The 27740-nt window shown below is 38.8% G+C and overlaps 1 protein-coding gene across 1 annotated transcript in view; it reads left to right on the forward strand.

Annotated features, from left to right (window-relative positions):
* csmd3b (CUB and Sushi multiple domains 3b) overlaps positions 1–27740 on the forward strand; it is a 538328-nt gene that overhangs the window by 238387 nt on the left and 272201 nt on the right. The window contains exon 6 of the mRNA XM_063013213.1: positions 25885–25997. Coding sequence (XP_062869283.1) covers positions 25885–25997 — 113 coding nt within the window. The remainder of the gene's footprint in view (positions 1–25884; positions 25998–27740) is intronic.

Below are 27740 nucleotides of genomic sequence, written 5' to 3' on the forward strand. Positions count from 1 at the left end.
GTGCTGGTGGCTTGCCTAATTATACCAAGTTACCCTCAAGCTACCAAATGAAGACTTTTTTTTTAAATAAACTTTAAATACATTTTATAGAGGGGCACTGACACTATTAGTTCATTTCTTATAAAATATTCTGTAATGTTCTTCTCTAATGAGTGCTGCTTGTTTTATTTATTGACTGTATTGTTTTCAATCAGTCAGACAATGGTTAAAGTATTTCACTAAAAAGTTCTGGTTTAAGCCCCAATACTGGCAAGTTATGCCCCTTGAACAAGGTTCTTAATTCTTATTTGCTTGCAATTTAGATCCAATTATAGGTTGCTTCAGATGGAACAGTAGATGTGAGTCGATTTGGTGCCATACAAGATGATTAAAAAAAAAAAAAAAGATTCCCTTTTTAATACCATTTTCTATTTCTATATCAGCTCAGCATGTTTCTGGATTCCAGACTGAACTACATGGTTCTTACATACTGTTGGAGAGAGAGGGACAAAAAGGTTAATTATCTTCAAGTGGCTGCTAATTGTTAGCTGTGCTACCCTGGTTTTGCTTGCTTACTAGTTGGTATGGTTGCTAGCATGTTGGTACATTTACATTTTCTGGATTTAGCAGACACTCTTATCCAGAGCAAGAAGTGCTTCCATAGTAAACATTACCTTACTTGAGTTTAAGTAAACAACAGTCCAAGAATATAAATCTTCTGAAACCCTGTTAGAAATGAATAAGAGTGTTAGTAAGTACGTCAGCTTAAGTGCTTAGTAAAGGTGGGTTTTTAATCGTCTTTTGAAAACATCGAGACTCATATGTTCGGACAGACAGAGGAAGTTCATTCCACCACTCGGGTACAAGTAAAGAGAGAAAAGCCTTGATGCTTGTCTTCCTTGAGTTCTGGGTGGAGGATCAAGTCAAGCGAGACTAGTGGCTCGGAGGTTGTGTGGTACAGAGCGGGGTTTGATTAGACCTCTGAGGTAGCTTGGGGCTGGTCCATTTTTGGCTTTGTAGGCGAGCATCAGTGTTTTAAACTGAATGTGGGCAGCTACAGGAAGCCGGTGAAGAGAACGCAGCAGTGGGGTGATGTGGCAGTGTATAGGTTCGTAGGTGTTTCCTATGGGTTTTTTTTTTATATACACACCAGAAGGTTGCTAGTTATCAGGGTGATGGTAAGTGGTTGCCATGGTATTATAGATGGTTTCTAAGCAGCCAGTAGGTGTTTGCTATGTTGTTTATCCATTATTGGTTAATCTTCAACTAACTGGTTAAAAGAAATTGGCAAAATTTGCATTCCTAATTACAATTTTCTTTTTTTTCCTCTGCTTACTACACTAAAATTTGAATGTCTTTTTGAAACAGTTAGTGGGTTTGATAAGAGCATTTATGTTTCATTTTGTGCTCGTTCTGGTTCATGCTGAATTGTGGGTCATTTCGGAAACCTGAGTGATAACCCTGAATAACAAGATCAACAGAATGTAGAAAATCAATCTGTATCCACTAGGTCCTTGTAACTCTGTTCCTGCTTTGTTCAACCTTTACAGCAAAAGCTATTCAACAGCACAAAAAAGCCAGTCGGTTCAGGGAATAAAAGAATAGGAGAGTGAAAGTGATTAAATTTGTATGTGTTGTGACTTTAATGTTTTATTTTTTGGCCGTGGCCATGCAGGGGAAAAAAAACACTGGCTAATTTCTTATTTAGCTCACATTAAATACTTATTAGAGAATCTTGTTATCTATTGTCGTCTCTGCATTAAATGTAAGACTGTATGATTTGGTTTTGCTTCTGATAGAATGGCAGCAGGTTATGAAACATCTACCCTCTTATTTTGATCTGTTAGTACATTATCATAGGTCAGCTTTAAGAATTCTTCAGCCATAAGGTTTTAAAATAATATATAATCATTGGCTTTAGAATACAGAATTCGAAGAGTTTGCAGATAGCCGATTTAGTGTCGTTGTGACCAGAAATGGCCAGTGAAAACAAGTTCAGAGTATCCCAATTATGAAATACAATTGCAATGATGCTTTTCTTAAACTCTTAAAGGATAAATGATGTGTACAAATAAACTGGAGATTTTAAAATACTGACTTAATTGTTAACAGAACAGCATACATACAGGTCCAGTACTTCTAATAATATTGCCCTGATGTAAAAAGGCATGTATCTATTTAACATGAGTTTGCCTGGACCCATTAACTGACCTGTCATGGCAGGTACTTTCAGAAGTTCTTTATTGTATAGTCTCACATGAAGAACACGATCCACACAGTTTGCCTCAGAATTCAGACAAGATTTACTAGCCTCATCTTATTTAGTGTGATAGGGCATTGATAATTTTAATCATTATTTATTACATTAATTATTTTATTACAATTACAAAACTCAGGGCGCTTAGGTGGTGCAGCGGGATATTCCACTAGCACACCAGTGCCGAGATTCTGAGCTCCTCAGTTCAAAACTCGGCATTGCCACCGGTCAGCTGGGCGCCATCTAGCGGGCATAATTAGCAGTGCCTGCAGGGAGGGATGATCGGAATGTGTGGAAATTACTAAACTCCACCCACTGCAAGATTTGCAGAAAACTCTGGACACGCTTACAACAAAGTGTGAAAACTTGAAGATCTGGTGATGTACTTGAGCCTGTTCATTTGTTATAGCTAAGAAATGTAACTAGCTAAAGACACAGAGGTAAGGCTGGTGACAGGTGAAAGCAGAGAAATGCCTAATAGGGATCTCTGATTAGTGAACTAATCATTCAAGTTGGTTTTGAAGCTTGACAACTAAATGCATTGTAGTGCGTCGCAAGATCTACATACAAAACATATTAACATTTTATAACAAAAATACAACGTTTCTATTAGTAGAATGGAAGGTTACTTGTTTGCCTAACTGGTTTCCTTTTTATCACGTCACACTGAAATGAAACTTAAAACCCAGGGTGCTGGTTTGTTTCTTGATCCAAACATATCAGATATGTTGAGGTTTGAAAGCACATGTTTGTAGTAACCAAAGATCTGTTTTTCATATCTGATGCCATTAACCACTGCAATTACAAATTCAACCGCTGTTCATAATGTTATATCCATTAACATGAAATTAAGCAAATCCTGTGTGCATGTCAGTGTCCTTTTATAGTTTCATTACTGATTAACTGTATCATTTATTCATTTTCATTTATTCATTCATTTGATTTAATGATTAAATGATAAGTTCCTAAATATTATCATGATATGCACTTTAAGCTTTTTACCACAACTGTCTTTTGTTTAATTTAAGCATTATCTGAGTCATATTTTCACTTTATTGGCTTTACTGACTTTATTTTTAAAATTTCCGGTAAAGACCAGACAATGATTTACACCTCCTTGTTTTTTACACTCACTGTCCATTTTATCAGCTCCACTTCTATATAGAAGCACTTTGTAGAGCTACAATTACTGACTGTAGTCCATCTGTTTCTCTGCATGCTTTGTTAGCCCCCTTTCATGCTGTTCTTCAATGGTGAGGACCCCCACAGGACCACCACAGAGCAGGTATTATTTGGGTGGTGGACCATTCTTAGCACTGCAGTGACACTGACATGGTGGTGGTGTGTTAGTGTGTGTTGTACTGGTATGAGTGGATCAGACACAGCAGTGCTGCTGGAGTTTTTAAACACCTCACTGTCACTGCTGAACTGAGAATAGTCCACCAACCAAAAGTATATCCAGCCAACAGCACCCCATGGGCAGTGTCCTGTGACCACTGATGAATGTCTAGAAGATGACCAAATCAAACAGAAGCAATAGATGAGCGATCGTCTCTGACTTTACATCTACAAGGTGGACCAGGTAGGAGTGTCTAATAGAGTGGACAGTGAGTGGACATGGTATTTAAAAACTCCAGCTGTGCTGCTGTGTCTGATCCACTCATACCATTGAAGCACAGGGTGAAAGCAGGCTAAAAAAGTATGTAGAGAAACAGATGGACTACAGTCAGTAATTGTAGAACTACAAATGCTTCTGTATGATAAGTGGAGCTAATAAAATGGACAGTGAGTGTGGTTTTAATGTTATGGCTTATCAGTGTGTGTGTGTGTGTGTGTGTGTGTGTGTGTGTATATATATATACAGGGTTGGACAATGAAACTGAAACACCTGGTTTTAGACCACAATAATTTATTAGTATGGTATAGGGCCTCCTTTTGCGGCCAATACAGCGTCAATTCGTCTTGGAAATGACATATACAGTGTATCACAAAAGTGAATACACCCCTCACATTTCTGCAGATATTTAAGTATATCTTTTCATGGGACAACACTGACAAAATGACACTTTGACACAATGAAAAGTAGTCTGTGTGCAGCTTATATAACAGTGTAAATTTATTCTTCCCTCAAAATAACTCAATATACAGCCATTAATGTCTAAACCACCGGCAACAAAAGTGAGTACACCCCTAAGAGACTACACCCCTAAATGTCCAAATTGAGCACTGCTTGTCATTTTCCCTCCAAAATGTCATGTGATTTGTTAGTGTTACTAGGTCTCAGGTGTGCATAGGGAGCAGGTGTGTTCAATTTAGTAGTACAGCTCTCACACTCTCTCATACTGGTCACTGAAAGTTCCAACATGGCACCTCATGGCAAAGAACTCTCTGAGGATCTTAAAAGACGAATTGTTGCGCTACATGAAGATGGCCAAGGCTACAAGAAGATTGCCAACACCCTGAAACTGAGCTGCAGCACAGTGGCCAAGATCATCCAGCATTTTAAAAGAGCAGGGTCCACTCAGAACAGACCTCGCGTTGGTCGTCCAAAGAAGCTGAGTGCACGTGCTCAGCGTCACATCCAACTGCTGTCTTTGAAAGATAGGCGCAGGAGTGCTGTCAGCATTGCTGCAGAGATTGAAAAGGTGGGGGGTCAGCCTGTCAGTGCTCAGATCATACGCCGCACACTACATCAAATTGGTCTGCATGGCTGTCACCCCAGAAGGAAGCCTCTTCTGAAGTCTCTACACAAGAAAGCCCGCAAACAGTTTGCTGAAGACATGTCAACAAAGGACATGGATTACTGGAACCATGTCCTATGGTCTGATGAGACCAAGATTAATTTGTTTGGTTCAGATGGTCTCAAGCATGTGTGGCGGCAATCAGGTGAGGAGTACAAAGATAAGTGTGTCATGCCTACAGTCAAGCAAGGTGGTGGGAATGCCATGGTCTGGGGCTGCATGAGTGCAGCAGGTGTTGGGGAGTTACATTTCATTGAGGGACACATGAACTCCAATATGTACTGTGAAATACTGAAGCAGAGCATGATCCCCTCCCTCCGGAAACTGGGTCGCAGGGCAGTGTTCCAGCATGATAATGACCCCAAACACACCTCTAAGACGACCACTGCTTTATTGAAGAGGCTGAGGGTAAAGGTGATGGACTGGCCAAGCATGTCTCCAGACCTAAACCCAATAGAACATCTTTGGGGCATCCTCAAGCGGAAGGTGGAGGAGCGCAAAGTCTCGAATATCCGCCAGCTCCGTGATGTCGTCATGGAGGAGTGGAAAAGCATTCCAGTGGCAACCTGTGAAGCTCTGGTAAACTCCATGCCCAGGAGAGTTAAGGCAGTTCTGGGAAATAATGGTGGCCACACAAAATATTGACACTTCAGGAACTTTCACTAAGGGGTGTACTCACTTTTGTTGCCAGTGGTTTAGACATTAATGGCTGTATATTGAGTTATTTTGAGGGAAGAATAAATTTACACTGTTATATAAGCTGCACACAGACTACTTTTCATTGTGTCAAAGTGTCATTTTGTCAGTGTTGTCCCATGAAAAGATATACTTAAATATCTGCAGAAATGTGAGGGGTGTACTCACTTTTGTGATACACTGTACAAGTCCTGCACAGTGGTCAGAGGGATTTTAAGCCATTCTTCTTGCAGGATAGTGGCCAGGTCACTACGTGATGCTGGTGGAGGAAAACGTTTCCTGACTCGCTTCTCCAAAACACCCCAAAGTGGCTCAATAATATTTAGATCTGGTGACTGTGCAGGCCATGGGAGATGTTCAACTTCACTTTCATGTTCATCAAACCAATCTTTCACCAGTCTTGCTGTGTGTATTGGTGCATTGTCATCCTGATACACGGCACCGCCTTCAGGATACAATGTTTGAACCATTGGATGCACATGGTCCTCCAGAATGGTTCGGTAGTCCTTGGCAGTGACGCGCCCATCTAGCACAAGTATTGGGCCAAGGGAATGCCATGATATGGCAGCCCAAACCATCACTGATCCACCCCCATGCTTCACTCTGGGCATGCAACAGTCTGGGTGGTACGCTTCTTTGGGGCTTCTCCACACCGTAACTCTCCCGGATGTGGGGAAAACAGTAAAGGTGGACTCATCAGAGAACAATACATGTTTCACATTGTCCACAGCCCAAGATTTGCGCTCCTTGCACCATTGAAACCGACGTTTAGCATTGGCACGAGTGACCAAAGGTTTGGCTATAGCAGCCCGGCCGTGTATATTGACCCTGTGGAGCTCCCGACGGACAGTTCTGGTGGAAACAGGAGAGTTGAGGTGCACATTTAATTCTGCCATGATTTGGGCAGCCGTGGTTTTATGTTTTTTTTTGGATACAATCCGGGTTAGCACCCGAACATCCCTTTCAGACAGCTTCCTCTTGCGTCCACAGTTAATCCTGTTGGATGTTGTTTGTCCTTCTTGGTGGTATGCTGACATTACCCTGGATACCGTGGCTCTTGATACATTACAAAGACTTGCTGTCTTGGTCACAGATGCGCCAGCAAGACGTGCACCAACAATTTGTCCTCTTTTGAACTCTGGTATGTCACCCATAATGTTGTGTGCATTGCAATATTTTGAGCAAAACTGTGCTCTTACCCTGCTAATTGAACCTTCACACTCTGCTCTTACTGGTGCAATGTGCAATTAATGAAGATTGGCCACCAGACTGGTCCAATTTAGCCATGAAACCTCCCACACTAAAATGACAGGTGTTTCAGTTTCATTGTCCAACCCCTGTATATATACAGTGTATCACAAAAGTGAGTACACCCCTCACATTTCTGCAGATATTTAGGTATATCTTTTCATGGGACAACACTGACAAAATGACACTTTGACACAATGAAAAGTACTCTGTGTGCAGCTTATATAACAGTGTAAATTTATTCTTCCCTCAAAATAACTCAATATACAGCCATTAATGTCTAAACCACCGGCAACAAAAGTGAGTACACCCCTAAGAGACTACACCCCTAAATGTCCAAATTGAGCACTGCTTGTCATTTTCCCTCCAAAATGTCATGTGATTTGTTAGTGTTACTAGGTCTCAGGTGTGCATAGGGAGCAGGTGTGTTCAATTTAGTAGTACAGCTCTCACACTCTCTCATACTGGTCACTGAAAGTTCCAACACTGCACCTCATGGCAAAGAACTCTCTGAGGATCTTAAAAGACGAATTGTTGCGCTACATGAAGATGGCCAAGGCTACAAGAAGATTGCCAACACCCTGAAACTGAGCTGCAGCACAGTGGCCAAGATCATCCAGCATTTTAAAAGAGTAGGGTCCACTCAGAACAGACCTCGCGTTGGTCGTCCACGTGCTCAGCGTCACATCCAACTGCTGTCTTTGAAAGATAGACGCAGGAGTGCTGTCAGCATTGCTGCAGAGATTGAAAAGGTGGGGGGTCAGCCTGTCAGTGCTCAGACCATACGCCGCACACTACATCAAATTGGTCTGCATGGCTGTCACCCCAGAAGAAAGCCTCTTCTGAAGTCTCTACACAAGAAAGCCCGCAAACAGTTTGCTGAAGACATGTCAACAAAGGACATGGATTACTGGAACCATGTCCTATGGTCTGATGAGACCAAGATTAATTTGTTTGGTTCAGATGGTCTCAAGCATGTGTGGCGGCAATCAGTTGAGGAGTACAAAGATAAGTGTGTCATGCCTACAGTCAAGCATGGTGGTGAAAATGCCATGGTCTGGGGCTGCATGAGTGCAGCAGGTGTTGGGGAGTTACATTTCATTGAGGGACACATGAACTCCAATATGTACTGTGAAATACTGAAGCAGAGCATGATCCCCTCCCTCCGGAAACTGGGTCGCAGGGCAGTGTTCCAGCATGATAATGACCCCAAACACACCTCTAAGACGACCACTGCTTTATTGAAGAGGCTGAGGGTAAAGGTGATGGACTGGCCAAGCATGTCTCCAGACCTAAACCCAATAGAACATCTTTGGGGCATCCTCAAGCGGAAGGTGGAGGAGCGCAAAGTCTCGAATATCCGCCAGCTCCGTGATGTCGTCATGGAGGAGTGGAAAAGCATTCCAGTGGCAACCTGTGAAGCTCTGGTAAACTCCATGCCCAGGAGAGTTAAGGCAGTTCTGGGAAATAATGGTGGCCACACAAAATATTGACACTTCAGGAACTTTCACTAAGGGGTGTACTCACTTTTGTTGCCGGTGGTTTAGACATTAATGGCTGTATATTGAGTTATTTTGAGGGAAGAATAAATTTACACTGTTATATAAGCTGCACACAGACTACTTTTCATTGTGTCAAAGTGTCATTTTGTCAGTGTTGTCCCATGAAAAGATATACTTAAATATCTGCAGAAATGTGAGGGGTGTACTCACTTTTGTGATACACTGTATATATATATATATATATATATATTTTTTTTTTTTCTTTACATGACTTTGCATTTCTTTTTTGTCTGTGGAACAGTGGGTTTAATTCTGCATTAGTGCACTTAAGAGACTGAATTAGTACTGCTCTGTTTTTAAAATGTAATGATAGATCTTTATCTGAGTAAATCCAGAAATATAAATGCAGTTTTCTTTTGCCTGTGTTCACGTCAAAGCTTTACTTTTAGCTTAAATAGGAAGCAAAATAAACTCGGCTCTATTATTCAAGCATTGCTAAGCCATGAGCATAAAATGACCTCCTTGACTTTAGCCATCAAACGTGATTCAGAAGAAGGCAATCCAACATTTCCTAATTTAGCTCAAAATATTGGTAGTTGTTTATATGGTTCTGCTTTTTTTTATTTTTAAAATGATGATCTCAGTCAGGTCAGTTATGGGATGTTAAGTCATTATTTCATTGTATTATGTCTGAAATTAGCAATAAGATCATGGAGTTATTAATGTCATTCATGTACGTTTATCAGTTAATGTTTTTATTATGTAAAGTCTTGTTATTTTAAAGGCCATGCTAATTAAGTTTAATGGCTGCTTTCTTCATGTATAATTTTAGAAAGCCATTTATATTAGTGCTAATTTCTTAGGCGCATAAAAAGCATGGGCCTAATTTGTGCTTGTGTTTGAGAAGTTATTTGTTGGAATACTTTTATATTTGTAAAATAACTATAAAATCCTAACAACATTTTCAATTTTAAGTGCTGAAATACTGCTAACACATGACTTGTGTATGTTAATTGTAATTTATTTTTAGTATTATCACAGTGGTATGCCACTGAAATAGCATCACTTTACCTGTATAATGAACCTTTCTTAAGCTGCTTGCCAATCATTTAACACTATGACTGTTTTTACTGTTAGTCTGAACAAATAACTAGAGCTGGCATCTACTTATTTATTTTAGAGTCTATACTGTACTTCAACCCTTTAGAGAGGGTTACAGTGCTAAAATCAAGTCTCTCTGTACATTAGTTTAGGTATATTTACAATAATAACCTACTACACAGAGATCAAATATTATAGCATTTACGTATAACATATTGTGTTAGTCCCTCTTTTGCTGCCAAAACAGCCCTGACCTGTCGAGGCATGGACTTCACTAGACCCCTGAAGATGTGCTGTGGTATCATTAACTTCTTCAGCAATTTGAGCTACAGTAGCTCGTCTGTTGAATTGGACCACACGGGCCAGCCTTCGCTCCCCACGTGCATCAATGAGCCTTGGCCGCCCATGACCCTGTTGCCGGTTTACTACTGTTCCTTCCTTGAACCACTTTTGATAGATACTGACCACTGCAGACCGGGAACACCCCACAAGAGATGCAGTTTTGGAGATGCTCTGACCCAGTTGTCTAGCCATCACAATTTGGCCCTTGTCAAACCCGCTCAAATCCTTACGCTTGCACCTTTTTCCTGCTGCTAACACATCAACTTTGAGGATAAAATGTTCACTTGCTGCCTAATATATCCCACCCACTAACAAGTGCTGTGATGAAGAGATAATCAATGTTATTCACTTCACCTGTCAGTGCTCATAATGTTATACCTGGTCTGTGTAGTTTACACGTGTGTGTGCTTATGTACTTTCTGCAAAAATGCATTTGTAGCACCTACAAAATAATACTAATAATAAAACTACTAATAAAAATGAAAGGGGTACCTTTTTATTTATTTAATTTTGATGTATATTTTTTTTCAGTTTCTTTCTCCTGAGAATTGTTTCAGCAATTCTGAATCATATCAGGCTGACTCATACCTAATGTCATGGTTATTGGGCCAAAATTCCCTGACCAAATGTCATTGGTCATTGACAAACTAATACAACTCTAAAAAAACTTAAGCATTAACATTATTATAATACAACTATGAACATTGTTAAGGTTAAAATGAGAGCAAGCTTCAGAGAGCAAGCAATAATTTCTTTTTATATTCATACTATAAGAAAGTATACATTATGAAAGCAATCAAAGGTTGGGATATTGGTTCTAGTTGTGAACATATCTTTCCAGGTGCTTGAAAATTGATTGAATTTGACACTTTAGATTTGTATGTATTTGTATAGGCCACCACTAGCGTTGTTGATTTGGTTAGTTTTAATGACTATAAAAAATCTGAATAAAAATAGCTTTTATATGCAGAAGTCAGTATTTATGGTGATGTCCCTTGGCACAGAGCACATCTTGAAATCTTTTGTGGAGACCTGAAGTTTTTGTATTTTGAAGTACTCTTTTTGTATATCAGGCTTCTTTTAGCACTTCCCAGAGTTCTTCTTTAGGTTTTGGGTGTCTTATTTTTTTTAACTCCACTCCAGTTGATCCCATACTGCCTCTATAATATTTAGGTCTGAAGCCAAGTTCATGACTGTCAAGTGTTTTATCATCAGTTTTTCTTTTCAAATATGATTTCACTACATTAGGAGTGTGCTTGAAATTGTTATCATTAAGAAAAATAAAACCATCCCCAATCAGCCTCTTTCTAGAATGAACTGCATGGAAAGGACCATGTCTGAACTTTTCAGCATTTATGATCCTATTAATTCGGTTAACATCACCAACATAACTGACAGAAGTGCAGCCCCAAACCAGGACAGACCCTCCACCATGTTTCACTGAGGGGCACAAATACTTGTTTTTCCATTTTTTTTCTCATCTCACATATTGTTGATAATTGAACCCAAAAATTTTAAACTTGAATTTGTCCTCTAATCTTCATTCCATTCCTGATCAAGCTCTTTTTTGGACTGTAGAAGGGTCCACTTGGCATCCAGGTGAAGCTGCAAAATGCTGAGCCAGGTCTTCAGCACTAGCGCTATTCCTAGTAAAGTGTATTGCTGCTTTGGCACGATTTGAATTTGAAGTCTTGAAAGTAAGTTTGGATAGTTTGTTATAGTAAATGAGTATTATTGTCATTAGTTTCTATTAAAAAAAATACACAAATTGAGTTTTAATAAAGGCATGTATATTCTCAGTCAGGGCATGTTTCCATGCTATCTGATTATCTGATACATTTAGTGTGACTTCATTTATGCCCCGTTTTGTGGTCGATTGTTTTAAAGAACGTGTGGCCATTATGCCATGGAGCAAGCCTTGTTTAGTGTTGGGTTGCCTGTTTTAGTTTGGGCTTTGTTGGGAATAGTAATTAATTCTGGTAGGTTATCAATGAACTCAGCTGCAGAATCAGATTTAATAGTGTGTTTGACAAATATAAGTTAAACATAGTCCATATATTAAAAAATTGTGGTTTGACCGTCATTTTGGGCTAAAATAAAGTTTTCTGTGTAATACCAATAGTTAATATTATCATTAATAGTTAATATTAAGTTATCATTAATAGTTAATATTAAGAGCAAAGAGTAGGTCCCATTACATGCTGTATGATACTCATGAATTCTAAAATAGACTTGAATGTGATTTAAGTGGATTGTGCTTATTTTCTAGTTCTAGATTTTAAAGCCTTTGATTGTTGATCATAATAAATCAGAAAGAAAATCAGTAAATTCTTGAAAAAACTCAGAGTAATGACCCAGGGACCAGTAAACAGTAATAAGCTTTAACATTTTAGAAATGTTATCTGATAAAGATGGATTAGCTACATTAGCAACAAGCATTTCAAATTAGTTTTCTATATAAATGATGTTTACAGTAGGACCTTCTCTTCCATGACCATTACGATGTGGCTTAAGTACACAACTGTATTCGGGAGTAGCTGCTTCATTTAAACCTAAATACTCATTAGAGTACTTAGATTTATTACTGGCCAATACTGCTAATGACAGCACGCTGACATTCTCACCATAAACAGGTTAACTCCCTGCAAGCAAGAATATAAACAGGCATCCTGGCAGCCTGCTATAAAATAGTTTACATGCTTGATTCATGTCCATAGTTATATATAATTGAAGTCAGATCACATACATTTGTACGTGGGACATTCAGGTCATGGCAGCCTCAACTGTTCTTTATCTAAACTAAACACTTGGAATATATACTTAAGTTCCTTCGAAATTAACTTGCTTATGATAACATGATAATTGCTGGGTCAAAAATGTGTGTGGTGGTGCAGCTAATTATATAATGTCATTTCATCATTAGTGACTTTTCTGTGCCCATAAAAGAGAGGCTAGTTTAACTACATCTATTGGACTGAGCCATTGACTAATGTAAAAGTCTAGGGAATTCTGTAAAGATCTCAGTAATCGGATCATACAAGTCTGTGGGGCAGTAGGAGCTCACTGGTTAAGGTACTAGCAATAAGAAAGCCATTGGTTCAACATATAGGACATATAGGACAGTGGTAGTTCACTGGTTAATGTACTGGACTAGTAACCATATAGGACAGTGGTAGCTCACTGGTTAATGTACTGGACTAGTAATCATATAGGACAGTGGTAGCTCACTAGTTAATGTACTGGACTAGTAATCATATAGGACAGTGGTAGCTCACTGGTTAATGTATTGGACTAGTAATCATATAGGACAGTGGTAGCTCACTGGTTAATGTACTGGACTAGTAATCATATAGGACAGTGGTAGTTCACTGGTTAATGTACTGGACTAGTAATCATATAGGACAGTGGTAGCTCACTGGTTAATGTATTGGACTAGTAATCATATAGGACAGTGGTAGTTCACTGGTTAATGTACTGGACTAGTAATCATATAGGACAGTGGTAGCTCACTGGTTAGTGTACTGGACTAGTAATCAGAAGGTTGCTGGTTCATGCCCCATCACTGCCAAGTTGCCATTGTTGCCCCTGAGTAAGGCCCATTAACCTTCAGTTGCTCAAACTGTATTTATAATTGTAAGTCACTTTGGATAAAGGTGTCTGCTAAATGGTACAAATGTGATCAGTAATAGTAGATTATTAGCCAGTTAACCTTGTTTTAATTAAGACTAACTGCAGGTGGCCAGATGGGTCCAGTTAGGACTTTGCATAGTGGTGCATCAGCAAACAAATAAGATGATTTTAAAGGTCCAGAAACACTGTATGTTGCACAAAGTATTGCCTGATACTCTCAAATACTAGGATTATAATGTCTCATACACACTCCTAAATTATATTAATTATTTATGGGCATTTAAAAAAATAGCTTTACTATTCAAGGATAAAAATGATTGAATATTTAAAGATTTAATAATTAAATATTTAATGAACTATTAAATAATGAAATTAACAGTTTATATATGCACATTTAACTGAGGCATAATATCCCACAATATACATACATATAACTGAGGCACAATAGCAAACAATATTATCGCTTCAAGCATCATCCGGAATTAAATTTTATTAAAACCGTATTTTACTGCGAGCAGTAACGGTAGTGAGTTTCATTTGCTTGCATGTGTACTTTCTGATAGAGAATCCCTCAACCTTGTCATGATCCGCTAGCTGTTGTTGCGCTCTGTGAACAAAGGAGTGCAGTGTCAGTCTGAAACAGCACTAAATCAGCAGATTTAACAGAGCAACCTGCAGGTTGAGCTTAAGTGATATTTGCTGGAGCCTATCACTCACTGTAAATATATGCTTCATTGAAAGGGCTTTTGCCAGTGTTGAGCAAAAACCTTCAGGTGAAATATGTGTCTGAATAAAAGCATTGGGGTGTCATTAGCTGGTGCGAGGGGCCCATTTATTCTGCTATATGCCATATTGCCGTCATCCCCTCCAGCCTATTCGGTCCTTCTGATCCTTAAAATGGAGGTTCTGGGGCACAGCCAAACACAGCACTTCTATACAAATGATGTGACCAGCAAGCTTAATACCAGGAAAGCTGCTGTTCTGCCTGACTATCTTATGAGCTTTAAAGGATTAGCTAAGTGGACTGCAGAGAAAAATAAAAAGAATGACGAGACTAGTACCAACAGTGTTTACAGAATTCCTAAACACTTTAAATATAGCACATCTAGCAAATAATCTATGCAGGGTATGTCCATGTAACTACTAAAATGATATGGGTTGAGTGATGAAGGTCTATCATGTGTTTATATGTTTATGGTACAGTTCACTGTGGATGTATGGGGTAAAGGGGAGTGACAAAGTGTAGAGAGCAGCTACAAAATGTAACTTTATACCCACAAAGTACATTTTAAGGTAGGCGTTGTTCATAAAAGGCTAATAACTAGTTTGTCATTTTAAAGTAACATTTTTGTGAAAGGTGTGTTAGCATTGAGTGAATTGGATCTGTTTTATATGTAATAATTTATATTTATTATAACTAATCTTTATTTATTTATTAGGATTTTAACATCATGTTTTACACTCATGACAGGACATGAAGTTACTGGTTACACAAGATTCATCAGTTCACAAGTTTAATGTCAAACACAGTCACGGTCAATTTTGTATCTCCGATTCACTTCACTTGCATGTCTTTGGGACTGTGCTTCCCCAAGTCATCATGCTGACCTATAACTAATCTTTAACCATAGTAAACATAGGAATTCATAAGTACACATGTATTTGAGATTGGGCACAGCCTAATCATCATTTATAGTAGAAGTACAGTTCAGATTTCTCACAGACAGATTCTTTGCTAGCTTACTGTTTTACAGTCTTGTATTAGCCATAATTAGACAAAAGGAATCTATGTATCCTCCACCGTGGAAAACCCCCACCCTGACGGAAAAGAGCTGCAAACTATCTAACACCCCCTCACAAACGTAGTAACGCGTCATGCACTTCTATTCTTGAATCAACAATCCCGTTTGTAGGCGCCTTCAACAGCCAGCAAGGGCCACAACTACAGGTGCATTAGGGATGCTTTTTGACACAGCCTCTGTGTGGGCACCTGGCTGGTTGATAGTACAGTTGTAATTCAAACTTGAAAGCTGAAGATGTGAATACGAATGGGCTCATTTTGTTAGTATGTTACCCCAGCACCCAAGAAATTAGATTTTTTTCCCTTAATTGTTCATCCAGGGAAAAAAGGGGAAAAAAAAGGTCTGTGGGGATTTGTGAAAAAAAAAGTTAGGCTGGTCACTGATGTTGGACAAAAAGCCCTGCCAGCAATCAATGTTCTAACTTATCCCAAAGGTGTGAAATGGGAATGGGGTCAGGCCTCTGCATGCTGCTGGAGTTTATTTACACCAAACTCAAACCATTTCTTTATGGACTTTATGTTGTGCACAGGAAATAAACTGTAAAAGCCGGAATCACATAACTTAAGAGTAACTAGCTAGAGCTATAGCTTAAACAAGCTCATATTGTTTATACAGCAGCACGTAGGATGTTGAGGCTAGACGGTAAACAGCCATTTATATTTTAAAAGCGCTTTCACAATTCAAACAGATATGACCCTGGGTACACATGAGCAAAAATAACTGCCTGAAGATATATGTATAAAACATCTGACTAAACAGAAGGAAAGGTTTAGAAAGTTGAATGCAGATTATTTTTTTCTAAGTAAGCATTTAGTATACATGACTTCACATGGTGTTTCTTTACATTCATCCTTTCACTCAGCACAGCCCTGTACAAACAGTGTTAGAGTTTAAACAGTGCTGCGTGCCTCCCAATGTGCTATGCTGGATAAAATTCAGCTGTACGAAGGCGGTCAGGTGAAAGAACTTGACTCCACACAAGCAATGTGTGTCGAATATAGAAGATGGAACTTAAAGGGAGGAGTGCAGGGAAAAATGGAGGCCAATAGTGGAGGAGGGTTGCTTTGGCACAGAAGGAGTGCCCGTGGAGAACACTGATTACTTACTTTCAAAACATCACTTTGATGGAGAGACGCACGCTCCTTCCCAGCGGCCTCCCATCCGTCTGGGCCACAGTCGCTCATGATTGATGAGGCGACCAATGGTGTGACACAACACTGCAGGACTTGCCTACTTTTCACTAGGCTCTCTCTCTCCTCACACACTTTCTTTCTGCCTCCTCTCCTCTCCTCTCCTCAGACTGCTCAGGTAGAGATGAGGTTGATGGAGTTTCTGCATGAGTGTTTGTGTGTGCGTGTGGACTTTGTGCCTGTGTACTTTCTCATGTAAACGTTTTCCGTGTGAATACAGCTACCTGTATTAATTAGAGGATGATAATTTAGAAATTACGAAGCATGCTAATGGCTGTCATTTGCTAATAATGGATCTTATTTTACACAGCCGGTGAAAAATGCTGCTCTCACAGTACACGGTCAGCTAACACATTTATTTAAGCGCCCAACAATGGCAGTTTGCCAGTGGTGGGGTTTGAACCAGTGGCCTTTGGTTAGTGGTACATTACCTAAAGCACATTTTGTATTAATTATATTTTATTTATTTTGCATTGTGCTTATGTAGATATAATCAATTGTTTTCCGGGGGTGCAGCGTTAACACACTAACAAACCTGAGCTGATATTTTAAACATTTATATTGCACACCTATATGGACTCATGATTGGCTTGTTCGTAGGGTGGGATTGCCAGTGGGGATTCCTAATGATTGTGCAGGCACCCTCGATTAACCAGCAGAAGTCATAATTGCAGCAATGAGGCGGGGGATAATAGGGATCGGTACGTGGCTCTTACGCAATATGAATCCTCATATGAACCTGCCTCGTGTGGATGAAAAGAAGTGGCCGACTCCACAGACGTGTCAGAGGGTGTGTGCTATGGTTATGGCTTTCTTAAGACTGAAAGTGAAGGATTGCAGCAGTTAAGGCCAAAATAGAAATCAGGTAATTGGATATGACTAGATTGGGCGAAACTTCAGTAAAATGTATTTTAGTGTGGTTTGTACTTTTTTTAGGATAACACTATATGTCCAGTAGAAGACACTTCTTTTGATTATTGACATGTACACCGACTAGGCATAACATTATGACCACTGACAGGTGAAGTGAATAACACTGATTATCTCTTCATCACAGCACTTGTTAGTGGGTTGGATATATTAGGCAGCAAGTGAACATTTTATCCTCAAAGTTGATGTGTTAGAAGCAGGAAAAATGGGCAAGCATAAGGATTTGAGCGAGTTTGACAAGGGCCAAACTGTGATGGCTAGATGACAAAGCATCTCCAAAACTGCATCTCTTGTGGGGTGTTACTGGTTTGCAGTGGTCAGTATCTATCAAAAGTGGTCCAAGGAAGGAACAGTGGTAAACCGGCGACAGGGTCATGGGCGGCCAAGACTCACTGATGCATGTGAGGAGCGAAGGCTGGCCCGTGTGGTCCGATCCAACAGACGAGCTTCTGTAGCTCAAATTGCTGAAGAAGTTAATACTGGTTCTCTCTCTACACTCTAAAATGTTGTGAAAAGCCTTCACAAAGAAGTGGAGGCTGTTACAGTCACAAAATAGGAGCCAATTTCAGAATAATTCCCATGATTTTGGAATGGAATATCCAAAAAGATCATGACCAGTTGTCCACATACGTTGTGCTATATAGTGTTTGTTTAGCATTCCTAAAGTGTGATAGTCCTGCCAGCTCCTCCTTTGGATGTCTCCCTAGGTGGCTGTATATGCTGCCTACGCCAAGGCCTGGAACTGTCACGATGTGACTTACAAGCACACCAGAGTTCTGTTGAAGCCACTGGAGCTGGCCTTTTCTTTTTCCCTTGCTTAATTCACACTGCTAATCATTTAAGGTTATTTTAGGTGGTTTTATATATTTTGGACTTTGGACTACGAATGCTCGTTGGTCTTTAGGATTTTCTGCTAATTAAGTGTGCTGCAAGATTTTTTAGCACTAACATCTGCACTGCGTAAGAAACGTACATGTCCTTAATGTACCTATGCCATGTTCAACCAATATTTCTTGTGACTATAGTTTTAAACCTTCTAGCTCATAAAGGCCCTGTCTCCTGTTACCTTCAGGCTAAAAGCATGTTAAATATTATACATATACATGTTATGGTTGACTTCTCCTGAGATGAAGTGGTGACATAGCTGTCATGTAACTGCTGCATGTGACTGTCCATTCATTCCTAACTGTCACTATCAGTCCTCTGGCAGTTATCTTACAGACCTTGAAGGCTTTTTTACACTGCTGAAAGACAAGAAAATGATTGTAAATACCACAGTGAACGCAGCTACTGCCTAGCCCTCATTCCCATTTCTGCTTCTATGTATTATATCTACAGTAATCCCTCGCTATATCGCGCTTCGACTTTTGTGGCTTCACTGTATCGCGGATTTTATTTGCAAGCATGTCTAAATATAAATCGCGGATTTTTCGCTGGTTCACGGATTTCTGCAGACAAGGGGTGTGTTTGAAAAGCTAGCTCTCTCTCTACATAGACACATTTTACGTCATCCTGTGCGCGCTCCCGATTAGGATGTTGTTCCAAATCCTAGATGCCTTAATATCCTCACTTCTTAACGTTTCAATGTTATTTTCACTCAAAAACGAGTGAGCATCCGACGCTTCCTTAGTGATCAAGACAATCCCAGAATTAATTGCGGGTCAGGTGCTCCTCTCTCGCAGAAAAATAAACATGGCTGACGGTACGGACAAACGAATGGAGTTCTTTTCAAACGTAAATAAAATATTACTGATTTTTAACTTGTACCGAGTGTTTTTATTTGCAAGTTCGGGCTTGTCAAGAAATGTAACCGTACTCGTTACATGAAGAGAGATGTTATATTGACGTTAGCATGCTGTGCTACCTCAATCTATTGGTTTTAATAACAAGATGCTAAATGCTAAAGCCGATGGAATCGGGTTATAAAAATAACCATATAAACAAATGTTTTTACTTCACGGATTTTCACCTTTCGCGAAGGGTTCTGGAACGCAACCCCCGCGATCGAGGAGGGATTACTGTGTGTGTGTGTGTGTGTGTGTATATACAGTATATATATATATATATATATATATATATATATATACGGTATATACATATATATATATACAGTGTATCACAAAAGTGAGTACATCCCTCACATTTCTGCAAATATTTCATTATATCTTTTCATGGGACAACACTATAGACATGAAACTTGGATATAACTTAGAGTAGTCAGTGTACAGCTTGTATAGCAGTGTAGATTTACTGTCTTCTGAAAATAACTCAACACACAGCCATTAATGTCTAAATAGCTGGCAACATAAGTGAGTACACCCCACAGTGAACATGTCCAAATTGTGCCCAAAGTGTCAATATTTTGTGTGACCACCATTATTATCCAGCACTGCCTTAACCCTCCTGGGCATGGAATTCACCAGAGCTGCACAGGTTGCTACTGGAATCCTCTTCCACTCCTCCATGATGACATCACGGAGCTGGTGGATGTTAGACACCTTGAACTCCTCCACCTTCCACTTGAGGATGCGCCACAGGTGCTCAATTGGGTTTAGTCCATCACCTTTACCTTCAGCTTCCTCAGCAAGGCAGCTGTCATCTTGGAGGTTGTGTTTGGGGTCGTTATCCTGTTGGAAAACTGCCATGAGGCCCAGTTTTCGAAGGGAGGGGATCATGCTCTGTTTCAGAATGTCACAGTACATGTTGGAATTCATGTTTCCCTCAATGAACTGCAGCTCCCCAGTGCCAGCAACACTCATGCAGCCCAAGACCATGATGCTACCACCACCATGCTTGACTGTAGGCAAGATACAGTTGTCTTGGTACTTCTCACCAGGGCGCCGCCACACATGCTGGACACCATCTGAGCCAAACAAGTTTATCTTGGTCTCGTCAGACCACAGGGCATTCCAGTAATCCATGTTCTTGGACTGCTTGTCTTCAGCAAACTGTTTGCGGGCTTTCTTGTGCGTCAGCTTCCTTCTGGGATGACGACCATGCAGACCGAGTTGATGCAGTGTGCGGCGTATGGTCTGAGCACTGACAGGCTGACCTCCCACGTCTTCAACCTCTGCAGCAATGCTGGCAGCGTTCATGTGTTTATTTTTTAAAGCCAACCTCTGGATATGACGCCGAACACGTGGACTCAACTTCTTTGGTCGACCCTGGCGAAGCCTGTTCCGAGTGGAACCTGTCCTGGAAAACCGCTGTATGACCTTGGCCACCATGCTGTAGCTCAGTTTCAGGGTGTTAGCAATCTTCTTATAAATTAAGGTTTAAGGCAAATTAAGAATGAAAAATGTTTATAGAATATTTCATTTTTGAAAACATTTCACAGTAAGGTAAGAGTCCAATAATACACTGTGACCAGCCAAGCTAAGACAAACATTTTCTAAACATCTTTAAAAAAGTGTGGCAAATTATGTTAGAGCATCTACACATGGCAAATAAAAGTATAAATAATACACCATCCTTGTCAGAAAGTATGTACAGCTGCAATCAAACAATTCAACCCCTATTGCAAATTAGGTTTAAAAGCAAAAATGTTACTAACTTACATTACAGCTGTTTGCAATAAACCAATTAAACAAGAACAATTCAAATAGCTCAACACAACTAGTATAACAAGTGGTTTCTCCAAATACAACACATGCCACTTTTAATCACTACTGCAGTCTCAGAATTATTCAACCAATTTTTTGACAAGTGTCTTTAGCACCCTTTGCTGTTATGACCTGCTGCAAATGTAATGCATAGCGAGAAACCAGATTCTGGCAGCAGGAATCTTAGCCCATTCATGGGCATCCAGTTCAATAATACTTGGATTTGTGTCTGAAACCAAGCCTTGGTGGACTTTGGGGTATGCTTGGGACCCCTGTCCTGTTGGAAGTTCCAATGATGCCCAAGCTTCAGCATGACGTTTTCTCTTGGGATTTCTTGATACTTGATTGAATCCATCTTACTCTCCACATGCTGCAGGTTTTCTGTGCCACTGGAAGCAAAGCAGCCCCAGAGCATCACTGAGCCACCACCATGCTTTACTGTAAGCAATTTTGTTTCAACACTCCACAGAACAGAATCCCCAAATTTGTGGCTTATTTATATAGTTTTAAGCATATTGGAGCAGACTTTTCTTGTGCTTTTAGGTCAGTCGAGGTGTATGTCTTGAAGTTAGGGAAAGGAGACCTTTAGCGTTTAGTATGCACCTTACTATACAAACTAAAACCTCAGTGCCTGCTGCCTTGCTGGAGGCTTTTTTGCAGTCACTTAGGGGTTTTTGACCACTGCCTCCTTAAAAACCTGATGACAGCCAGTCATAGCTTCCTCTGTCTGCCATGCCTAGATAGCGTAGCCAGTGTTCCTTAGACTTTGAACTTGTGAACTATGCTTCCAGCTGTATCTCAAAGAACATTCAGTGCCTTTGCTGTATTTTTTGTATCCTTTTCCTTATTTCTTCTCTTGACTTTTTGGACAACTCTCTTAACTTAACCATATTTCCAACATGCAATCAAACATCAGTTAAAAAACCCCTAGCAAGTCCAGTTATTTGATGTGATCTCATGCACGATTGATGCAATTGATAAAGCCCTTGATTAGTCACATCAGGTGTGCTTGATTTGCAACTGTGCACTTTTATGAAAGATTTTTTTTAAATAATTTTAAGACTGCAGTGGCCATTAAAAGTGGCATCTGATGTTGAATTTGGAGAAACCACGTTATATTAGTTGTGTTGAGCTATTCAAACTGTTCTTGTTTGATTGGTTTATTGCAAACAAGATTTGACTTCACGTCCAGTACGTTTCTAACGTCACACTTTTTGTCTGTACCAGTAGTGATTTAAAATACTTTTTTTGTATAAAATATTTGGTTTATAAACAGAAATAATGAATGTAAATTATTTAAGTATTCACAGTGGAATGCTAAAATGCTAGTTTGACAGTTGTAAAAAAATAAACATGATTGGTTGTGATCGTCTTTGCTATTACTGTCTGTGCTTGTGGTGTGGTGGCAACACCACAGACAGTAACAGCAAGACAGTTGCTACCAATTATGTTCAAACTACAGAAATTCTGTTGACAAAACTGAAATGATGGAAACTGTGTGTGAAATAAACCATAAAAAAGATGCAATGGTAATCTTTTTCACAATATTTTAATATAAATGATCATGTTTATTTGACCAAAAACCAAAGTTAGAAATAATAATAATAAAAAAGTTTCAAAATGTAACTCCCTGTTAACAGTATTCCTGTTCTGTTCCTCATCCTATATTTTCTTGATTCTGCAACTCTTTAAAGGTTTTCTTGACTTACATATCAGCAAATGGCATGGAGCTTTATCAGAAAGGCCAGGCCAGCAGGATGAGAATGTATCGTTCCCTGTATCAAAGGATGCAGTAGCAGTTAGGACCCTGCTGAATCTTGACAAAACTGGCAATGTGTATTCCCTGTTTGAGTAGTAGTTAGCAAGCTAAACTAACATCTCTCATTAACAATCACTCATTGTAAAAAAAAATCATCTAATTTAGAATTCTGACTGATTACAAATCATGTCGCTACATTTTCATTACATAATTTGTCAGGTTTTGTAATATTTGATATAAGGATTATTATCAGCTTTTATACTGTAATGTTATGCTCTTTCACTGTGTTCCAACTGGAATTAGTTATTAACTTTAAAGCATAGTCACTTTCAAGTTTAGCACAGCAGAGCAGTTGTCCTATTGCTCGTGGGTGTGATTTTTTTCTCTGATTTCATTTGCTCCAAAAGCTTGTGTTAAATCATATGCTGAATTTTGCATTTATAAACCTGTCATGACCAGGCCAGTAGATAGGTAGCTTGGTAAAACTTTGCCTTTAGTAACTGAATGATGTGTTCTTCTGACATCTGCATGGAATTCTTCGTTACTCTGGTTTCCTTTGTACTGTCTAAAAACAGTAAGCAAATTAATAAGGTGGGTGTGTGTGATGATCTGTAATGAGTTGCCACACTGTCCAAGGTGTATCGCATTGCGCTTAGTGTTTGAGTGGCTTTGGACCCACCACCTGATCTAAATGAATTCAATTCAATTCAATTCAATTCAATTTATTGTCACATACATAGTCATACAAGTACAACTAGCAGTGAAATGCTTTTTAAGATAAGAAACAGGAAATAATAACACATTGGGGGGAGAAGGGGATAAAAAAAAAACCCAGCAACCAGATTGTGCTCTCTTAGGAGCACAGTGTGATAACACGAAAAAAAAGCCCCAACAGCACACCAGCACATATAAACATAACATAACATAGTCACACAACAAGCAGCTCTCTTTTATCCTGGATTAGGCCATCTACCAGTAAAGCAAATGAGGCAGATGTATCAGATGTTTGGTTATTAAAAAGCGTGCACAATATGGCCTTGTTTTGCCTGTTTTTCATTTATTTATGCAATTTGATAATTTGATTTATTTGATTAGATGTGTATTGATTGTGTTAACAAAATAAATATATAAGTTAAATATCCTACTGTGGTTTTTTAATTATTATTATTTTATTAACAATTTTGGCGATGGGTGCTTTTTTTTGGCTTGAGCACCTGCCCCCAAAAATGTCTGTGCACGTGCCTGGTACATCTATATATGTATATACGACAAATAAAGGCATTCTATTTTATTCTATTTTGAATTGTCTTTTTCAACATAATGGGCACATTTTAAGAGATGCACTACAAAATTTTGTGAAAGTCTTTTCAGGAGAGTGAATGCTATTAAAGTCTATGTCTATGTAGTTGCTATTAAAGTCTATGTCTATGTAGTTACTATTTCTGAAGATTTTGCATTCAACAAGTGATGTGACAGGTGGAGGTGCATTAACTGGTCCAAGGTTAAGGAGTTAAAAAGGCAGAACTATTTAGTTTAAATGGCATCACTTGATACTATGGGTATACTAGTTACTACTAATGCCAACCTTCATTAATGGTAATGGTGCAAAATGTATAATCCATATCTGAATCCGTTTCTTGGTGAAGTTTTATTAGTTGTTTTGACACCTGCCTTCCCTCTGCACAAAAACGATTTTAAACACAGCAGTAAATCCTAATGTGACTAGGCTTGCTCTCACCATTCCCAAACAGCAATTGTCCATTCTATTGCTTGGGTGTTCTCCCACTGCTAGAGTGATAACGGTAATGATATGGCGGCACTCCAGCAAGTGTAGGCTATTAAAGAGTGATTTATGTGGCCATGTGCTTTAAATGACATCGCCAGTCAGACATTGGTAAAACCGGATAAAGGTAGGAGGTACTGGGTAGTGGAGTAAGAGGAAGGTGGCAAGATATTAGTGTGACCTCTGTCCAAAATCGTGGTTCCTGATAAATCAACTGTGAACCTGTTATAAATTTGTTATATGTGGAACATTCATACATCATGTTGTGGTTCTTTAAACATGACTTTATAGCCAAACACTGGACTTTTTTTATTTCCCACAACTTTAAATTGTTATGCTGATGATATGATTTTTGATGAAAATGTACTATTATATATATATATATATATATATTATTATTTTTTTTTTTTTCATTTTTTTTTTTTCATACTGTTCCAAACTTTTCTGATGTGGGGTTTTAATATAATTATTATTATTGTTATTATTATCATTATTATTAGTAGTAGTAGTAGAAGTTTAGAAATTTAGTAAATATAAAAAATACAGTAGTAATTTCAGGTACCTCTGGTCAGTAGTCAGCTTTGCATATTTATATCATAATTTTATTTGTTTTATTTCATTAATGTCATAAAACAATAAAAGACAAGTAATCAGTTAACAACTTTTACCAAAACCTTTTCAGTTACCATAAACTGTCTTATTTTTGTTAATGTCCTTCTTGGGAACTATACTAATGACTGGTGAAAAAAAGACAGGTGCTAGGTGATTGAATTGGTAATGCTAAGTAATTATTTATATTTAACATGGTGTTATTTATTCTTTTGTGGTGCAGTTCCCATAGTGGCATAGTTGAGGTTACCCCACAATACTGAAACCCATTACTTAAACCCTTATTTTATTTTTAATTCATTTTTACCTTCTCTAATGTGCAGTTTAATTGTAGTATAGTTTTTTGTAGTTAAGATGCTCTCCAAGTTTGACCTCTGTTTGAGTCAATTTTGTGTAGTGACCCATGCTATTAACACTGGAGATGGTTATTGAAATACCCATAATGAACTGTTGATTGCTATATTCCCCGTGTTTCCTGCCTCTTGTGCACCCAATTAATCCTTTTCTAACAAATTGTCACAGGCATAATACATTTTTACAGCAGACTGATTGTCTGTGAGCCCTGATTTTTTATACCTGTGTCCGGGACAGTGGTTTAGACTTCAGTATAACAGTGTGATCTGCATGTGTAAGAGCGGTCTCGAAGAGTTAAGGAGTATCTTTTTGCTGATAAGTTGAACTGTAACAAGCTAAAGATTTCTTGTTTCCTCTAGGTTATCTGGAATGAACATGCCATCTCCTATTGTCAGCAACAAGAACTGGCTGAGACTACACTTTGTAACTGATGGCAACCATCGATACAGAGGCTTCAGTGCCCATTATCAAGGTAAGCTGACATTTTCATGACTTGAAATAATCCAGTTAAATCACTTCAGTTCCTTGATGGTACAGGGATATTAATTGAGCCAGTTTACTCTCCATGTACGCTGAATCTCAACTAAAGACGTATTTCTAATGTCTGTGTTGACAGAGATGTTTTATTTATTTTCTTATCATTCCTTATCATTTCTTATTGTTTTGCCCAATCCAGCACAGCTAAGCCTTCTCTAAGCAGAGACAGATATTTCTGATATCGTAGGAAAAAGAGCTTTAGAAGGAAACAATTCCTAAAAGTCTGTTGCACATACTTACAGATTTGTTGATTATTTAACAAGAAATAAGTTATTGGAAATAGCTGTCTCTTGTTATTATTTATTTTGCCATCTGCTTTGATAATACTGTAATACTGTACTGTTTCCATCCAATACTAAAGTCTTCTTGAGTGCACGGCTGAGTATTTTCCAAGCACATCTGACACACTTTACTCTAAACTTAGTTTTGACCTTTTCCCCCATATTTTTTTTAACTATTTGACAAGCTGTCTGTTTAAAGGAATATGAAAGTGTTTTCCAACCCTTACATACTGAAGTGTGTTGAAACAATATGATTGTACATATGTTGTAAACATGAAGACAGATTCCAACTTTTGGATTGACTATTTTAATTATTCTGATATATATATACAGTATATATATATATATACAGTGGGGGAAATAAGTATTTGATCCCCTGCTGATTTTGTAAGTTTACCCCCTTACAAAGTCTTGAACAGTCTATAATTTTTATGGAAGGTTTATTTTAACAGAGAGAGACAGAATATCAACAAAAAATCCAGAAAAAAAACATTAAATAAAAGTTATAAATTAATTTGTATTTAATTAAGGGAAATAAGTATTTGATCCCCTACCAACCAGCAAGAATTCTGACCCCCACAGACCGGTTATGTGCCCATGAGGCACACAAATTAGTCCTGTCCCTGTATAAAAGACTCCTGTCACAGAATCAGTTTCTTCCGTTCAAATCTCTCGACCACCCTGGGCAAGACCAAAGAGCTATCAAAGGACGTCAGGGACAAGATTGTAGACCTGCACAAGGCTGGAATGGGCTACAAGACCATCAGCAAGAAGCTTGGTAAGAAAGAGACCACTGTTGGTGCGATCATTCGAAAATGAAAGAAATACAAGATCACAGTCAATCACCCTCACTCTGGTGCTCCATGCAAGATCTCACCTGGTGGGGTAAGAATGATTCTGAGAAAGGTGAGGTCAGTCCAGAATTACATGGGAGGAGCTTGTCAATGATCTCAAGGGAGCTGGGAGCACAGTCACCAAGAAAACCATTAGTAACGCACTTCGCCGTAATGGATTGAGATCCTGCAGTGCCCGCAAAGTCCCTCTGCTCAAGAAGGCTCATGTACAGGCCCATCTAAAGTTTGCCAATGAACACCTGAATGATTCAGAGAAAGCTTGGGAGAATGTGATATGGTCAGATGAGACCAAAATTGAGCTCTTTGGCATCAACTCCAAAGGGGGTAAACTTACAAAATCAGCAGGGGATCAAATATTTATTTCCCTCACTGTATATAAATATATATATGTATATATCTATATACAGTGTATCACAAAAGTGAGTACACCCCTCACATTTCTGCAGATATTTAAGTATATCTTTTCATGGGACAACACTGACAAAATGACACTTTGACACAATGAAAAGTAGTCTGTGTGCAGCTTATATAACAGTGTAAATT

This window comes from Trichomycterus rosablanca, chromosome 2 (assembly GCF_030014385.1).
Source record: "Trichomycterus rosablanca isolate fTriRos1 chromosome 2, fTriRos1.hap1, whole genome shotgun sequence".
NCBI lineage: Eukaryota > Metazoa > Chordata > Actinopteri > Siluriformes > Trichomycteridae > Trichomycterus > Trichomycterus rosablanca.